The sequence below is a fragment of the Urocampus carinirostris genome, chromosome 1, assembly GCF_059441175.1.
Source record: "Urocampus carinirostris isolate Australia breed hairy pipefish chromosome 1, RoL_Ucar_1.0, whole genome shotgun sequence".
Classification (NCBI taxonomy): Eukaryota; Metazoa; Chordata; class Actinopteri; order Syngnathiformes; family Syngnathidae; genus Urocampus; species Urocampus carinirostris.
In genome coordinates, this window is record NC_142349.1 from 22859252 (window position 1) to 22877934 (window position 18683).

General features: G+C 41.5%; 3 protein-coding genes across 3 annotated transcripts in view; 2 read left to right on the plus strand and 1 right to left on the minus strand.

The window, feature by feature from the left end:
* plekhh3 (pleckstrin homology, MyTH4 and FERM domain containing H3) overlaps positions 1–2973 on the plus strand; it is a 57590-nt gene extending 54617 nt beyond the window's left edge. Inside the window, exon 13 of the mRNA XM_088330530.1 lies at positions 1–2973. Coding sequence (XP_088186656.1) covers positions 1–156 — 156 coding nt within the window. The 3' untranslated portion in view covers positions 157–2973.
* Positions 2964–18447, minus strand: tubg1 (tubulin, gamma 1). Its single transcript, XM_088330559.1, has 11 exons — positions 18279–18447; positions 17856–17968; positions 15766–15933; positions 15611–15679; positions 15011–15090; positions 14805–14931; positions 13893–13979; positions 12137–12286; positions 11917–12069; positions 10179–10340; positions 2964–5651 (listed from the first exon to the last, which is right to left on the minus strand). The coding sequence occupies exons 1-11, from the start codon at positions 18325–18327 to the stop codon at positions 5454–5456; spliced, it is 1356 nt and encodes a 451-aa protein (XP_088186685.1). The 5' UTR covers positions 18328–18447; the 3' UTR covers positions 2964–5453.
* retreg3 (reticulophagy regulator family member 3) overlaps positions 18294–18683 on the plus strand; it is a 10754-nt gene continuing 10364 nt past the window's right edge. The window contains exon 1 of the mRNA XM_088330541.1: positions 18294–18490. Within this exon, the coding sequence (XP_088186667.1) occupies positions 18427–18490 (64 nt within the window). The 5' untranslated portion in view covers positions 18294–18426. The remainder of the gene's footprint in view (positions 18491–18683) is intronic.

The following is an 18683-nucleotide window of genomic DNA, read 5'->3' on the forward strand; positions in this document are numbered from 1 at the left end:
CTGAGCGAGATCACGCAGCTGATGAACGCCTACTTGAGCGCTACCCGTCCTCAGCCGGGCAAAGGCGACCCCGTCAAAATCCACGGGGGCACGCCAACGGCGTTCCGACACCCTTTGCCGCCCGCCCTTCTGGAACTGCCTTCGCACCCGGTCTGAAACGGGCGCTGCCCACCCGCACTAGGCTGATCCGGACTGCACAGAACTTCCGCATCTGCTTTCGGTCTCCGCCTTGTTCGGGTCGATTTCCTCGACAGCGGGCGACAGAGAAAACATCCCCTCTCCTCCCCCCGCCTTCTGTCAAGGAGTTTTGGGAATGTCCCTGATGGCGGCACTCCTTACCGCAGAAGTGTTGATGCAGCCAACTGTGAGAACTCGCAACTGGAAACAGATGTTTGGCTTTGCGGCTTAAGTCGCTTTGGCCGTATGACGGGAGGTTCATTGTTGCTGCCGGAGCTTCTTCTCCTTCAGTTTTGACGGTTTCCTGCCAATTTGTCACGGCGCAACTAGCAAACTGCGCTACTTTTAAGAGTTTTCCAAAAGTCACCGTTAACTGTCACTCATTCCAAGTCTTGGTTTGGATTTTTTTCGGACACATATTCAAAAAACACACAAATCCTACTGAAATATACAGTGTGTCCCTCAAAGATCACTAAACACTTTGACTTTAAATAGCCAATTGATTTTTTTCATTTCAGGTTTTGGAGTAAGAATGGCGAGTAATGGGCTTATGCTTGTGGGGAAAACTGAAAACATTTGGAGATGTAAAAATGAGAAAATTCAAAGTGTTTGGGCATCTGTGTGTAGAAATCTTGCCCTTGAGCTTTGTGTTTTCAGAAAATTTGATTTTTGTTCACCAGGGAGGGATAAAAACATAAAACTATTTCATGTTCCTTCCATCCATTATCTGCACCGCTTATCCTCAGTAGGGTTGCGGGGGTGCTGGAGCCCATCCTCAGGCAGTGGGCAGGGGACACTCTGAACTGGTTTCCAGCTAGTCGCAGGGCACACAGAGACAGACTGTTCGCACACTCATTTACACCTAGGGACAATTTGGACTATCTAGTTAACATGACATGCATGTTTTGGGGAATGTGGGAGGAAACCAGAGTGCCCGGAGGAAACCCACGCAAGCACGGGGAGAACATGGAAACTCCACACAGAATGTTTGATCTCATGACCTCAGAACTGTGCTGCACATGCGTCGTGCTGCCCCTATTTCATCTTGTCCAATGACAATACAGCATATTTGCCATTCTTACTCCAAAATCAAACCCGAAATGGGAAAAAAGTTTATTGGCTATCAAATGTCAAAATGTGTTTTCATTTTTGGGACACACGTTCAGAAATAGCCTAGACTGCTATTAAAGCCGCACCGGCCCGAGCCTAACCAATCAACTTGATTTGAGGGGCCGAGCGCGAAGAAAATCAGAATTTTTGATCTTTTATTTGTAAGAGCCAGCCCACCCTTCTCCTGCACACTTTTTTTTTTTAATTCGAGCGTCATTTTCCTCTTTTGTCAGTGTAGCGCGGTGAAGGACAGGTGCGAATGATTAAGTCCCCCTCTCACACAGATCCACGCGTTTTGGCCAGGCAGGAGGAGAGGGGAGCTGACCGGGCGCAGGGGGACTGAGTTCATCACGGGGACCCTCTGCCATGCAACACAAAGAAACTAAACTCTACAAACTGCAGGAATATAAGAACATAATCACATGATCACAAACACATTTGGCAAAGATGTCTGGCATATGTGATGCAGATTTCGGTTTTCATCAATGAGGGCCACCAAATACATTTCATAGACACATGAACTTTCCTCAGCTTGGTGAAACCACTCAGAAAAGGAATTTGAAGAAAAGCAACAATAGCAGGTGCCTCTTTTGGTACTTTTCAGGACAAGCCAATCTGTTATGCTCCTGGGCCTCATCCACAACCATAGGACACTATTAGATACACATGTACGTACCCTCCTTTGCATGATAGTAAATAATACTCATTTGAGAATTTACTATTTCCTTGTTGCACCAAGAAATGGAACATGTAGATCAAGGATGAGGGATTTTTGTTTATTGACACGTTAGTCTAATAAAGTGACCGCCGTGCAGCTTCTCAACTCATTCACTTGCCCCAAAATTTGAATCTTTGACGTCTTAAAACGTCAATGGCAGTGAATAAGTCGAGAAGCAGTTTAGGGGGAAACAGATCATACATTTCTAATGTCTTATGCACACACAAGTGAACCTTTTTGTGCCTGCTTTGCAAAACTCCAAGTTTGTTCAGGTCTGACGGTTGATCTACGTCTGCCGATTGTTTTCAACGACTCGACAGAATGTTACCGATAACTTCACTTATTTTGCGAGCCTTTGCTCGTTAATGAGCAGAATAGCAATGAGCACAAATGTTGGAAACCCCCCCATTTTGATATTTACATGCACAAACGTGCAAAGCAGATCCACTCCATGCACTACATACAACAACCGCCTCAAAATCAACCACATGACACACTGACCCATTTGAAGTGTTCGAGGTTGAACCCAAAGCCAAAGTGTTGCCGAGTTTAACGGTAGACCAAAAAAAAATGTTCTTTGTTCATAAATGTTGACAAGATACCCTGACCCTACTGTCCACTTTTCTATTCAAAGCCTTGAATTGCACTTGGAGCACTAAATTGTGCAATTTCCCATGTGACAAGACAAAATGGACAACGAAACGCCAGCAGTAGCTTGTTCCAATACAGTGATCGGCAAAATACTGACTGCTTGGCAGCTGCAGGCAGCTCCGGGATCTTTTAGTCCAAGTAGAGAAAGCTTGTTTTATATTCACTTTGTATGCCATATGGTACCTTCTTTATCTAATATGTGTGTGTGTGTGTATAGCTGATTGCCCTTATTTTTTTTAGAAGAAAAAAAAAACTTGAAAAGTGCAATAGGACAAATACTGTATGTTAATTATTAATAAAAGAAAAATACAAATTCATGAGTTTATTTGAAAAGGACATGTTGAACCCCCAATCACTTGCTCACTCATTTACACCCGACATGTTTTCAAAATGTGGGAGGAAACAGGAGCGCATGCAAACTCCACACAGAGGTCACGGTAGTTGGAATTAAACCCGGGACATATGCTCCGTGGGGCTGTGCGCTTAACACCCACCTGCCCTTCAAGAGCAATTTACACATATAACACTTAACAACATTCCTAACAACTTATACTTTTTTCCCATATTTTAATTTATTTGATCATTTCAAATTGTGTAAGCAGTATAATAATTTTAAAATTTTTTAAATCTAGGCTTAAAACACACTTATTCTTAAGCTTATGAATGACCTATGTTTCATGTTGTCTATGTTTGTGTATTGCAACATCCAGTGCAGCTTCGTCATCAAGGAAGGGGAATTACCTCATGTGCAGTTTTTTGCTCAAAGTTTCTTCAGTTCTTCCTTGCCCTCGTGTAGGTTTTAGGTCAGGGGATGATGTAATAAAAATTAAGTAATGTTTATTTGAATAACCCTTAATCACGAGTCTCAAAGGGCTGCACAAACTATTGTTAATTACACCGTCCCCAAAGGCAAAACCTACAATCCTTAGTCTTAAAGGTCCTACTGAATCAGACTGTACCCACAGGCTGAGAATATCCAAGCCGAGAAACATCGAGGTTTCAGGGAGAGAAGGGGCAGATTTTTAATCTGCACATTCTATGTGAGAACAACACATCAACAACACCACCACCTAAGAAACCTTTCATGCTTTGTCAATGACTAGAAGCTGTTTGACAGAGTACAGCAAGCCGCTTTATGGGCCACCATGCAAAAGTACAAGATGGGCCACAAACTAGTTCAGACCATTGAACAACTGTATGCAAATGCCAATCTTGCCGTACTGACCAATGGTGGCATTGTAGCATAATTACAAACCACAGCATGTGTGAGACAAGGTTGCATTCTCTCTCAAACATCTTCCTGGAAAAGATCATGGCCAAAGCTCTGGGAGCAACATGAAGATACGGTCAGTATTGGGGGACAAAACATCACTGACCGCCATTTTGCTGATGATATTAACAGAATGATACTGCAAGAACCTGAACTTAGATCTGTTCAGTCGCCTGGACAAAGCAACCAACTCAGCACAGAAAAACCAAAAGTAATGACCAAATATCCCTAAGGTATCTCCACAAACATCACCACTGACAAAAGAGCTAGAAAGTGTCACTGAATTTAGATATAGTGGAACTTTCATATCAGAAGAGGTCAGAAACAGAAATCATGGCCAGGATAACTCAAACTAGACAAGAACATAGCAACAAAATAAAAGATCAGACTATTCAAGCACCTGTTACTTCCGTCTTCCTCTACGCTTGCATGACTAAATCTCACAGCAAGACTGGAAAAGAAAATCCAGGCCTTGGAGATGCGATGCTACGGGAAACTTCGAGGCATCTGCTACTTAGCCCATGTGACAAACAAACTGTGCGCAACACCATTTAGAGGGCACATTGGACCCTACAAAGAACTGTTGTCAACTTTGCGCGGACGGAAACTTTAGTGGTATGGTCACCAGGACTGACAAGATCATTCTCCAGGGCAAAAACTGGACTTGTGCCAACTTTGACACAACCCAAGACCAGCCCAGGGACTGTCAACTGTGGATAAAGCTGGACAGAGTTGCGTCCTTGTTGGTGCCCAGGCAACCCATGCGGTTAAGGGTTTTGTGAGTCTGTACAGTCCTTTCTATACTATACTTCTTGTGATGAAGGGCTGTACAAATATACAAGACATGGCCTATCTCGTCTTGCCCATTCTGGCTCCTATCCGGAGGGTCTCAGTCACTGGGAGCAGACGACATCTTGATCTTAAGCTATTAATATTGTCATGGTACACTAGCAAACATTTTCCTTGATCAAGGGTTTATTAATGCTACTTACAAGAAATACTTAATTTTTCTGCTAGTGCTGGGGGGGAAAAGATGATGAAATAATGATGATGTTATTTGGGAAATGGAAAAACTTTATACACAAATGATCTATTATAGTTTGTTTGCTGTGAGTAAAAAGGTGCTGCCTTTTAACTGTTTATCATCTTTTTATAAGAGGGATTGTAAACAATAAGGGGAGGAATTGGCTGCGGTTGAAAGATATGAAACAAGGCAATATCGTAGTAAACTTTACACATGCAGATTGGTCACGTTTAGTGATTGTCCATGACCTAAATGACTTTTGGAAGCTGTAGTCAAAAAGTATTACTTCGATGTGAATGTGGCCCTTAATGTGCTGTACCAAATGACATGTCAATGTAGAACCAGATCTTTTTCTTAAAACCACAACGATATTATACTACGTTACCGTCTGCGGATCAGTTTGCAGGGTAAGTTCAAAGAAAGGCAAAAAGGCTATGTGTGAACGTTAGCAATATGACACTCGTTTGGTGTCATCTCATAGGCTGCATTCGAGAAAGACCGTTTCATTGCTCCTGTGTCCCCCAGGAGATATAGTCGGGCCTGGTAGCAGCGCTATACTCGTCCACCAGCTGCTGCACCACCTCGCGTGAATTGTCTAGCTCGTCAAAGTTGTCCTGGAAGATGTCCTCCTTGCGGAATTGCTCCAGGAAAGCTTCCCGCTTGCGCAGTTTGTCGTACTGCCGGCACGTTCGCTCGAACAGCTGCCGGAGGGGGGGGGAAACACACACGTGTGACTTGCTTTGATTTAAGGAAAACTTGAAACCATTGAATGTAGTGTCATAGCCTTTCAGTCAGTTAACTTATCACTGGATTGAGGCTGCAGTGCTTTATCCAGGGTACAAACACTTTTTTCATGACCAATTTCGAGCACTTTTTAAAGGACAGAAGAAATCCGGTGTTAATAATGGATTTTGCAGTGATTTACACATGCCATTTTAATCTTGCGTGCGCATTTATCATTTCATTTTTAGATCTTGAGTAAATATTTTTGAGACATCTCAAAAATATGTAGCTTACATTTTCAGTTGCAGGAAGTTCTTCCCATAACTGGGAAACACTACCCTAATTTTTGCATGGCTCATAGTTAAACTCCATAATTTATACTTAGTTCTTGCACTAATACACATTTAATAGTCCCTTGTTTAGGTGCGGCATGCAACTGTCCTCATAGCTGAGACCCGTAAGGGGGGGATAACGCTTCAAGACACAATGCCGTACAAACCAACTTGCTTTGCTACACAGAAAACCTCAGCAAATGGGTTTGAAACCATTAAATGTATTACTGTAGCTTAGCCTTTCAGTCAGCTAACATGAAGCACTGCAGCTTAGACATCTTCAATGTTATCTGCTTCATGAAGCAGAAAATGGTCAAATATGGCAACAAATTCTCTGATTTACTTTAGCCTCAAGGAATTCTTGAAGCCATAAAGATTATATAGATCGGTGTTTTCGGTGTTCTTGGGGATTTGCCCAATTTCAGCCACAAAAACAAATTAACAGAAAGAGTAAGCAGCTTACAATTTTTTTTTTCTGATTTAATGTTGTGGGGTAAAATAAAAACAAAAGTTAGAACATTCTTGCTTCCACTGGCAGATATTTTGTCCAACAAAAAGAAAATGACAATGGAGTAAGCCTTGAAAGATGGGTTGAAAATAAAAACTTGAGATCAAAATTGGAGAACGTATCAAAAAGGGAATCATTTTGAAATAACTTTAGTGCTCAACAATTTAAGGACATTTTGTTCAGTCTGTATCATGCTAATTTCTTTTCTAATAATTTGTTTTGTGTGAAGTACCTTTTGTGACAAAATGTAATGTAGTAGCATGATATAGGACACAAAATGTAATTTAACTGTAGAACACTGAAAATTGTATTACCGTATTTTCCGCACTATAGGGCGCACCCCCAAAAAAATAGTTTTTGGTCCTATATCTTCCATAGATAAGGCGCACCGGATTATAAGGCGCTACAATGGGAACGTGGACAAAACAGTCAGATAGTCCAGTCAAACGTATTACCCCCTTAACATTCCGAAAGCTTGCAAAGAAGCAAATACGTGTCGTAGACACGTGCGGACGCGTCCGCACGATGTCACTCAAATGCATCATTTCAAATATCATTCAGAAGGTTAAAGTCTTGGGATTCAAGAAATGCCAAACATTTCTTAGTTTCTATTTTCTTTTTCGCTCGCAACTTTACTGTGCATATGACAATAAACACTTGGAATTGAGTTTAATTCACTCAACTCATCACAGCAACATCAAGATCGTTCCAAAACAAGACACCGGGAAAATATAAAGCCACATAACTCACCTAAGTTCTCACGTTCAATAATGATACGCAATCATGGTCTTCTTACAACCGTGAGTGAAGTAAATCCAGGAGAGTAAATTATTTGCAAATACAGACTAATCAAACATGTTTCTTTATGGTGTACTTTAGCAAGCTTGCTAAGCCATTGCTAAACTCGGCCAATTGCAGGGTTTGTTTTGGCCATCTAGCCAATCCGAGGCTCCGAATAACTTCAGCCAATAGCGATCAATTTAATGGATGATTGACACATCTTTTTCGGCCAATTGCAGGGTTTCTTTTGACCCTCTAGCCAATCCGAGGCTCTGAATAACTTCAGCCAATAGCGATCGATTCAACGGATGATTGATACATCTTTTTCGGCCAATTGCAGGGTTTGTTTTGGCGCTCTAGCCAATCCGAGGCTCCGAATAACTTTAGCCAATAGCGATCGATTCAAATGATGATTGACACATTGGTTAGCCAATGAAACGCCGGTATATAAATCCCAGCATACACCGCAGACTACTCCACGTTCGGGGGAAAATCGAGTCGGCGGCTGTTGCGTAAGTTGCGAGACCTTGTGATTTAATGTTGATCCATAAATAAGACGCACTGTATTATAAGGCGCATGGTCAGACTTTTAGGTGCGCCTTATAGTGCGGAAAATACGGTATTTCAAAATTGTTAATCTTTTAACTAGTTGGTCTCTATTTTTATCTTTAGTGTACAGGGAGTGCAGAATTATTAGGCAAATGAGTATTTTGACCACATCATCCTCTTTATGCATGTTGTCTTACTCCAAGCTGTATAGGCTCGAAAGCCTACTACCAATTAAGCATATCAGGTGATGTGCATCTCTGTAATGAGAAGGGGTGTGGTCTAATGACATCAACACCCTATATCAGGTGTGCATAATTATTAGGCAACTTCCTTTCCTTTGGCAAAATGGGTCAGAAGAGGGACTTGACAGGCTCTGAAAAGTCAAAAATAGTGAGATATCTTGCAGAGGGATGCAGCACTCTTAAAATTGCCAAGCTTCTGAAGCGTGATCATCGAACAATCAAGCGTTACATTCAAAATAGTCAACAGGGTCGCAAGAAGCGTGTAGAAAAACCAAGGCGCAAAATAACTGCCTGTGAACTGAGAAAAGTCAAGCGTACAACTGCCAAGATGCCACTTGCCACCAGTTTTGCCATATTTCAGAGCTGCAACATCACTGGAGTGCCCAAAAGCACAAGGTGTGCAATACTCAGAGACATGGCCAAGGTAAGAAAGGCTGAAAAACGACCACCACTGAACAAGACACACAAGCTGAAACGTCAAGACTGGGCCAAGAAAAATCTCAAGACGGATTTTTCCAAGGTTTTATGGACTGATGAAATGAGAGTGAGTCTTGATGGGCCAGATGGATGGGCCTGTGGCTGGATCGGTAAAGGGCAGAGAGCTCCAGTCCGCCTCAGACACCAGCAAGGTGGAGGTGGGGTACTGGTATGGGCTGGTATCATCAAAGATGAGCTTGTGGGGCCTTTTCGGGTTGAGGATGGACTCAAGCTCAACTCCCAGTCCTACTGCCAGTTTCTGGAAGACACCTTCTTCAAGCAGTGGTACAGGAAGAAGTCCGCATCCTTCAAGAAAAACATGATTTTCATGCAGGACAACGCTCCATCACACGCATCCAAGTACTCCACAGCGTGGCTGGCAAGAAAGGGTCTAAAAGAAGAAAAACTAATGACATGGCCTCCTTGTTCACCTGATCTGAACCCCATAGAGAACCTGTGGTCCCTCATCAAATGTGAGATTTACAAAGAGGGAAAACAGTACACCTCTCTGAACAGTGTCTGGGAGGCTGTGGTTGCTGCTGCACGCAATGTTGATCGTGAACAGATCAAAGCACTGACAGAATCCATGGATGGCAGGCTTTTGAGTGTCCTTGCAAAGAAAGGTGGCTATATTGGTCACTGATTTGTTTTTGTTTTGTTTTTGAATGTCAGAAATGTATATTTGTGAATGTTGAGCTGTTATATTGGTTTCCCTGATGAAAATAAATAATTGAAATGGGTATACATTTGTTTTTTGTTAAGTTGCCTAATAATTATGCACAGTAATAGTCACCTGCACACACAGATATCCTCCTAAAATAGCTAAAACTAAAAAAGCCCCACTCCAACTTCCAAAATATTCAGCTTTGATATTAATGAGACTTTTGGGTTCATTAAGAACATGGTTGTTGTTCAATAATGAAATTAATCCTCAAAAATACAACTTGCCTAATAATTCTGCACTCCCTGTAGTAAAATCCCTGAACACAGCAACGTTAAAAAAAAGTCAGTCTATGTTACCCCCTGAGCCACAAATGACAAAAACGTGATACTGTCGATTTTGGGGAAAAGATCATTTAAGCTTGAGGAAGACAAATAAAATTAAATAAATAAAGACAGATTTATTTATAAATATTTTTGGTGGACGGTGTAACTCACGATTTTTTGACGAATTAAAGTGTGCCTTGCCTTAAAATAGGTTTGGAAACACTTTTATAAAGCAGCTGTTCTAAACTAGTCTGACTTTAGAACCAATTGCCTTGCAGTTTATCAACAGAAGAACATTGTGCCCTGCTGATGAAACATTTTATATGGATATGGATATACCTTTATGACATTTAAAGAAAAAAAAATACACATTACTAAAATACATAATTTATCATGTATAATTGCATTAACAAATGATTGGGGCTTTAACTAATAATTGACAAAATCTAATAGAAGCATTGACAACTAACTAGATCATCTTTTATTAGCATATTTGGTATTGGAGTAACCCAAATGAATTGAAAGTATTATTCGGATAATATAATTCCTTTTTTCAACAGATAACTAGTAACTGTATGGGATTACGTTTTTAGTACCAATAACTTGTGTGTGAAGCGAGGCTGGACTTACAGAGGAGATGCTGGTGTGATTGGCCAGCATTAGGCCGCTGACGCGGTGGGCTGACAGCAGGTACGGCGACTTTCTGGACAGTGCCACTTGGATGCTGGCGGGTCCCCAAGGGATGAAACTGGCCAGTTTACGTTCGCGGATCCGCTGAAGACTTTTGTGCACCTGTCCAAACGACCACCGGATTCACAACAGCAAAAATGAAACGCTGACTTGGCTAAATGACCGCCACGACATTTTCTTGCTAGAAAAATAAAAGTAGTCGACATTTAAGTTCCATTCTCCACTACTGCGGCCAAACACATTTTTCCAACAGAGTGAGGCATCTCTACATGAATAGAATCTCTGCCAAGATTAGCTCATGCACATTAGCATTTCTGTCTCGAGTGGTAAACACGCAAAAACAATGGCAACAACATCAAGTACGCATACCAAACCTCAGCTGAGGAACCTTTTAACTAAGATACGGCAAATAAAGACCATTTGCAAAATTGCCAAGCAGACCTTGTCTATCATGGCAGTAGCTCGGCGAAGCATGAGTATTTAAAGAAACGGTCACAGTCGAACAAAACTGAGTCCGGCTCGCCTTGTTGAGATGTACTAATGTTCAAGTTAAATTGGTTGATGACAAGCATTGTGTACTTTATACATGTATTTTTGGCTATAAAAAAGGGAGCTTGAGAGTTATGCCAACTGAGCCAGACAAACATTTGAAATTAAATGCGTACACCTCAGTGGTTAAAACCGTTTGATTACTAACTGTCGGGAATCAAGTTTTTTTTGATACAGACTTTGCTGTTGACCACTAAAAAAACTTCACAACTGCACATATTTGTTTCATTTACTTTTCTACTCTAGCCAATGAGCCTTCTCTAGATTTCCAATGATAAAAATTGTTTATTTGATATTAATTGATAATCTATCCGCCTGTCTTTCCAAAATAGACAGGGGTTTATCTTTGGATTTATGCCTCTACTGACTGAGCACTGCGCCTAATTGGTCAAGTACAGAGGATCTGGTACACATTTCAATATAGGTTTGATTCACTATGTAGCCAATGTTATGCAATTGTGATCATTGATATATTCTGACTGACCAATCACTGATCAAATACGGCATCCATTTCTTGTCTAGGCCTAGCTTCTACTGTAATTTAAATGGCATGTGGCTTATAGCCTGCAGCACTTTATATACAGTGGGACCTCGCTACTTGGCAGTTCCACGTTTGCGGGTTCAGAGCTTTGCGGGTCTAACAAATAATAATAATAAAATAAAATAATAATTTTTTTTAAAAAAAAACATTTTTTTTTTTAAACATTTTTGAAGGGGCGTCGCTACTTAGCGTATTTTCACTTTTCGTGGGTGGTTTTGGTCCCCATTAACCGCGATAACCGAGGGATTACTGTATAGAAAAATATCAAGACTATTTTGGGGGACTGGCCTTATAGTCAAGTGCACCTTATAGTGCGGAAAACACAGTAATTAAATCAATTTGATGCTAATTAGTGTCCCCTTCCCAAAGATAGCTGGGATGGGCTTCAGCACCCCAGCAACCCTAGTGAGGATTAAACACAGCAGTAAATTGATTGATGGATCATGCTACATTTAAGAAGGGAAATAAAATTATCCGACTAATCGTTTCAATAGTTGGTGACTAGTCAACTATTACAATAACTGTTAATTGCAGCCCTATTCGGTGCGAGAAGAAAAAAACAAAAACTAAAAACGCAATGCACCAGACCTGCGTGGGGTCCACCTCCCCCTGGATGATGTTGAGAATGGCGATGTAGCAGTGGCTGGGCTGTCGCTCTCGGCTTGTGGACACCATCACGTTCTTGGGCTGCAAGAGCCTCCTCATGACGTCCAGGACCGTGGTCTTCCGCACGCTGGCCACCTGCACGAACCGCGCCTGTTATTACCCGTCACCACTGCTGACGCAACCGACCTGGCGCTTCACTCACCGATTGGTCAGTAGTGAGCGGCGTGTAGCCCGTCATCAGGAAGTGGAGGCGAGGCGTGGGGATGAGCGAGGCGATAAGGCCGATGAGGTCGTTGTTCATGTAGCCTGGGTAGCGTAGGGTGGTGGTGCTCGCAGACATGATGGTGGACACCTGTTGCGGACCGAACGGTACAAAAGCCTTGCTTAAGGGTGTGGTCAGGAGAGCAGATGCGGTTTGGGGATGAAGTAACGCTTCGGATATCAAATATTTTTAAAGTCCATTCTTGCATGTTGACGTTGCAAGTGATTTTACTATACCCTAGCACAGGGGTCAAAAACCCGAAATGTTGAAAGAGTCGTATGCATCATTATTAGCCTACTATCAAAATGTTAATAATAATAACGACAATAAGTTAGATGCAGCACATACTGTGGAGAATTATGAATCACGTGACTACTCTGTTGTAGGATACCGCCTCAAGTTTAACTTTGTTACTATATAAATGAATTACGGTATGGTTTTGATACTTTAAATAAATGAAAGAAATGCAATGAAAAAAAAAAAATCAAATTGCTAAAGTAATTTTCTTCTTTTGACGATTCAAAAAAACAAAATGCATAATGTGCCGCTTAATTGGGCAACAAGAAGAGTCCAATAAAACGTAGCGTGCATTCATAAAAAAATAGAACAGTAGCATTTTGAAAGGCTAAATAAAACAAAGACAATTCACAATTTATTTTTGCGCAAATGTCAAAAAAGTACGTGCATGGGTCAAACATGACAACATCCTCTCCTTTCTTTTGATACCAAATCAATCCACGCATCCTTATGCCTGACCACCAAAACAAAAAATAATATCCCCAAGAGTCATTCCAAATATATAGAAAAAAAATCTCTTAAAAAAAGTTATTTTATTACTAAAAGTGCCAAACCAGACTATTATTGCACCATCATTGACTAAAAGCATACATGTCGAGAAGAAAAAAAATCATTGCTGCACAGGTCAGCTTTTTAAGAGTCTGCAAGGCCATTTTTATTTCCCATAACCCCGACAAATCTGCTAGCCAAAAATAATGGAGGATAAACAACATTATCACCTTTACTTTAATTTCAATGGCTAAGAGACCAAGAAAAATTAATAAAATGAAAATGATGAGTTACTGCTCTTAACTCATATGCTGCCGTTAACCACGATAGGGATTCTGGCAGTCATTAAGTAAATGGCAATGACGTCTGTAAGCTGTCAAAGGCAGTGAATAGGGTAATGGTTAAAATGCGCTACGGCGCTCCTGGCAATAGTGGTAAATGAGCACCAACGCACATGTCCTGAATGGCTTCAATTCAGGGATCAGAATGGAGATTTTCATTTTCAGCTGAAATAGCCAGGGTCCAGGAACAAAGCAGGGCGGAACCAACCCCCCCCCCACCCTAACAATGCGGCCAATTTTTTTAACGGCCGCCAGGGTGCGCCAGAGCAATAAAGGAAAGAGTGAGACAGTCGGATTTTGAATTTGTTTGCTACGCAAGAGAAAAAGTGAAAAAGTCGGAATGCCTTTGGGGTTCAAAAACAGCAGAAATCCGCGGATCCGCGGAAAATTCTGATCCCTGTCAATTGGTCAATGTGCACAGCTTATGATTGTTTTTTTAATTCATTAAAGCTAACATTCCATTGATTGAGTTACACAGTACAATAATAGGACTATTCAATGCAACTCATCTAGTTCCTTTAAAGTCCCTTAAGAATACATTGCTGTCGGACATAGTGACGCTCACTCACCAACTGGTTGATCTGTGAGAAGGAAGGGTTCTGGATGTGCAGCCGGTCAGTGGCGATGCGATTCAGCGCAGTGTTATCCAGCACAACCTGACGAGTGACACAAACAAGCCCTGAGGACACAATCCTGCAAACATGGCTCACGACAAAAACCAAGAGGCGGCCAGAAAACGTCAAGCGTTATGAAACTTTGCATTCTGCACTCCAATACCACAAGTGAAACTAAAACTGTTCCAAGTCATATGAACGGTCATCTTTTTTTCAGCAAAAAGCAAAAGTCACATGTTAGGTATTGGGTTATCAGTGTTCCCATAGAATTTTGCGAGACCCTGGTGGGTAGACAGTCTAGAGTGGTCCAGAAGCATGCTCCCCCGGAAGAAGAAGGTGTGAATATTTGATTCAAATGCATTGCTCAAGAGTATTTTAGAGTAAAATCAATAAGCTAAATCTATAATGAATGTGTGCCCTTGTAAACTATTGAATCATGAATAAACTCGTTATGAAAGGCAATAGAACAGCAAACAAGTCAAACCCCACAAAGTTTGGTAAACGAGATCAGAGTTTAGTGCAGTAAAGAAATTGTTTCTCATATAATTTGACTAAAAATATTGAGTGTTTTTCCGATGCCAATTCTGTTTTGAGGTATAATCAAATGTAAAAATCCGTAAGTTAGTCAAATGCAGTTATGCTTTTGTGATTGCTGCTGTAAAAGGATGCCAGTTGTTCAATGGTTAACAGAAGGTTATTCTAAGAAGGTAGATTTGTATTTAAAAATATTACAATTTTTACAAGTATAAATTTGTGAGACTCGGGCCCTGGATTGACTGTAGAGTAGACCAATCAAATCCGGTGGCCGGCCAGAAACCTCCAAGATAAAGGAAACACTGGGAAGGGTAGGTATCTGTCTCATCTTACCACACAGTCAGCATTCTGCGTGAGCCTCTTGAGGGTCAGCAACGAATTGTATGGCTGGACCACCACGTCGCTCATTTCATCCTGGTTTGGGAAAACCGAGTACGTCTGTACAAGCTTCTTTGGGTACCTGAGATATAAATAGAAATTCAGTAACAAAAAGACAACACTTCCTTGATATTCCGAATCTGTCATGTGTGTCTTTGGACCTGTCGTTTAGCTTCTCAAGCAAATAAGAGCCCAGACCAGAGCCCGTCCCCCCGGCGATGGAATGACACAAAACAAAGCCCTGCAAGGCGAGAATAAGGACAGAAGGCTTATTATCACATAAAGGCAGCTTGCAAAATAAGGTACCCTTCTAAACCTTCCTGGCTGTAATATCTGGCTTCTACTTAGATCTTAGTGCCGCACTTATTACACACTACTCTCTGCCAACATACACACCCTGGCTCGGTCGCACCCCACCGTTCAAACACGTGAACACATGGACCGATGTTCATGTGGGGTCTAGAATGCAAGCGTCTTACAGGAATTGCAGACATTAGTGAGGGAATGGCTGTTATTTCACAAGCTGGGCGGCTTAAATAAGCAGACACAAAAAGATTTAAGAATAATCGTCCTTTCAAATGGAAGCAGAGGCCCAGCTTAACAGGCCATCAGTATGACAACACGGTATTTTGAAAATTTAATAAATCATACAATGTTTTTGATGCCATTTACTGACAAGGATAATTATAATATAGGCAAACATCAGAACAAATGGAGGGAAAATCTGACTCCACCAGAATAAACGCTCTTTGAGGACTTACCTCAAGACTGTCACTCCCATCTGCCTCGCGGTCAATGATGTCAAAAATGTCCTCTTGAAGTTTTTTACCCTGCAGGAGGCAAAACGTCAACACAAAAGCTTTAGATGTAAACTTTTGATTTGGGGAAGTCAGACATTTCAGCCTTTAGGACTCACCTGTGAGTACCCGCTAGCCCAGTTGTTTCCCGCGCCTCCCCCATGCTCGGACAGGTAGATATTTTCGGGGTTGTACAAATTGGCATAAGGGGAGTTGCGGATGGAGTGGATCACTCGAGGCTCCAAATCCAGGAGCACCGCACGGGGGATGTAGTGCTCGTCATCGGCCTGCCACAAACGCAAAGTTCATAGTCCAGCAGCAGATCAAGGAGAGCCCGCGGTTGGAGTTTCTCCACCATGATGGTTTTAAACGCCAAGTCCAGGAAGAGTATCGTGACATAGCTCACAGGTTTATCCAAATGGCTCAGCGCAGAATGAAAAGCAGTGTTTATTTAACTGATAAGGTTCCAGTGTGTGGTGTAGGGAACCTTTGATGTGCTGGAACACCAACTCAAAGCGTTTTATGACTACAGGCATGAGTGTGATAATTACTATAGGCCTAAGGCCCACCATTGATTGCTGTTATGGGATGAGGAAGATGATGGAGGTCAAGGCAGAGTGGCTTGTGACAGGGACCGGTTGAAGAAATTGGCGAAGACCCCAGCAGGCTGGTCTGCGTAGTGCATTAGCACCCTCTGTGGTGATGTTTGGTGCAACATTTCATGTGTGCATCTTCCCGAGATCAGTTAAATGTCTATTAAAAAGTACTTTAACTATTCACTTTAAATATTTGCAATGATTTAACCATCAATAAAATGTGCCAATATTATTTTGTATTTTAGATACATTTCTAGTGACACATGCTCAATTTGATTGTGTCCGTGGTGGAAGAGTTGTGGGCTATGAAAATACAGGATCATTTTTTTTCTTCAATAATTTGATGAACTATACTAAAATTAATTTCATTATGCAATTAAATGTCATGAATGTATTTTCTGACTTGTCTTTTTTGTTAGAATGTGCTCAATTGCCCGTCCAAAATACTACATTTCCATTTAAACTTTTTTTTGTTCAAATGTGTTATACTTGTAGTAAGCACTCTTAAAAGTTGTACCCCGTTGTGGCAAATCATGGAAAATGTTTAGAGTAAATTTAAAAAAATAGAAGAAAAGGTTAATCTGTTGACAGTTAGCTAGTTAAAAGTTGATCAGCTAAATAACAACAGCTATATTTCACCCTGTTGTGTCCCCACTCCCACCAATTAGGTTTATAGACCTAACAGGGGGAAATTAGGTCAGGGAGTGGTGATAATTATCTTCCAAGTTATTGATATCATAATAATATTAACTTAGAATAGAATATGCCTTTATTGTCATTGTTACAAAATGGGATATGCTATGACAACGAAATTGGACGACTCCAGTTCATTTACAGTGAGGATAAGAAAACAAAGACACAAAGGAACAAAGAACTAACCGACTTTGTTGTCTTGGGGGGGGGGGGGGGGGGGTCAGACAGAGTTGCCGGACACAACCGAATGTTTGATCTTACATTACACAGTCCAGCGTTTTTCCGAATTGCTCAGTCCACAATTTAGTATATATGTATTTATGAACAAAACATTGAAAAAATAAGGTTTGTTGGTTAGTATTTTTGTTAGGATATGGCAGGTTGGGAGACATTGTTTAAGAAAACAAGCTATAATTATAACCGTAACCATCCCTGAGCTTCACCACTGTGTATTTCTCAGTGTTGTAAAAAAAAATAATCATGAAAACGTGAAACAATGTTGCTACCAAAAAAAGAATCACCCTGGTACTCAATCCGGGCCAGCTGCCTTCCCGGGTTTCACAGTTCTCAGCACATGTTTTACTTCATGCTCCTAAAATTACCAATGTGCTGCTGGTGGTTTCTAGTGGTAGTTTTGCGGCTGCTGGCGGCCTGCCATCTTCAAGGCGGGCCAAGAGAAGATTTCAATCCTCTGCCAGTAAAGCATCGGCCCAAACAGTCACAAACACTTTGATCTTTTAATGGGTCCATTGACACCGGATTTATCAGTCTTCTAGAGCCACCTACTGGACTATCATGTCAGTGCACACAGGCTACGTTTAGTTCTGCACGTCTCAACCTCCTAAGAGCAAATCGGATAAGAGCAGCCTTTCAAAGATGACTCTGTAATGTATAGGGTATATTGCATGCACAGCTCGTACCTGGTAAAAGAAAACGTCTTTTCGGTCAGTCCCTTCGGTGGCAAACTCCTCGACAATCCCCTCTGGACTGATGCCGTGCTCTGCACAAAGCTGCTTCCAAAACTCAAAGCCGACTGCAAGCACAGAAACGAGTAGATTTGACTTACAATGTTCATTCAAAAAGCCATGTGCGAAGGATTCATAGTAGCATTGACGCCACAATATTCAAAATATTATAAGCGCGACGACTTATTTCGATCTTGCAAGGCATAGCGCAAACGCATTCGGTATCTTTGAGAAGCTTTTAAATAAATAAATAAGATGTGGTGACAATGTTAAGATGACATCAAAGGACGAGAGAACAGACGATCGTGTGCAAGCTATGCGTAGCGTCTACGGGATAACGAGACGTAGATTGACGTTTATCTGAATAGTAACACGTACTTTGGTTCCCACACTGTCCAAGCTGTAGCGTTATTATTTCCCGAGGCATCTTGGAGTCTTGTGTGGCGCTATTTTGATGTCAGCATGCAAGTAATTTGCCTGTTTGGCTAGCGTGCTGCCAGACTGCTTCCCGCTTGCCTCTGATGTGATGCTCAAAGCGGACTTCTTCGTCTATTTATTGGAGGCAGGACAATGTAACACTGCCCCTGGAGGTAAACATTGACATAACGAAAATACGTTCTTCTCACCACGTAAAACAACGCAATTTGACACTCCTTACACCAAATTTGGAAAATTGAAATTTCCTCTTTCCGTACTTGGCGCAAGCATGTTTGATATGTTTGTGAGTGCCTGAAATTCACACCACTCTCTTGCTAAGGGGGTCACTTGCGAAGCTTACATTTG

Bases quoted from the DNA above. Each gene is read 5' to 3' on its own strand.
- tubg1 (XM_088330559.1), bottom strand. From the start codon at position 18,327: ATGCCTCGGGAAATAATAACGCTACAGCTTGGACAGTGTGGGAACCAA. The intron at 15,091-15,610 runs GTAAGTCCTCAA...CTCGCCTTGCAG, and splicing joins ATGGGAGTGACAGTCTTGAG to GGCTTTGTTTTGTGTCATTC. The intron at 12,287-13,892 runs GTGAGTGAGCGT...GGTCCGCAACAG, and splicing joins TCTCACAGATCAACCAGTTG to GTGTCCACCATCATGTCTGC.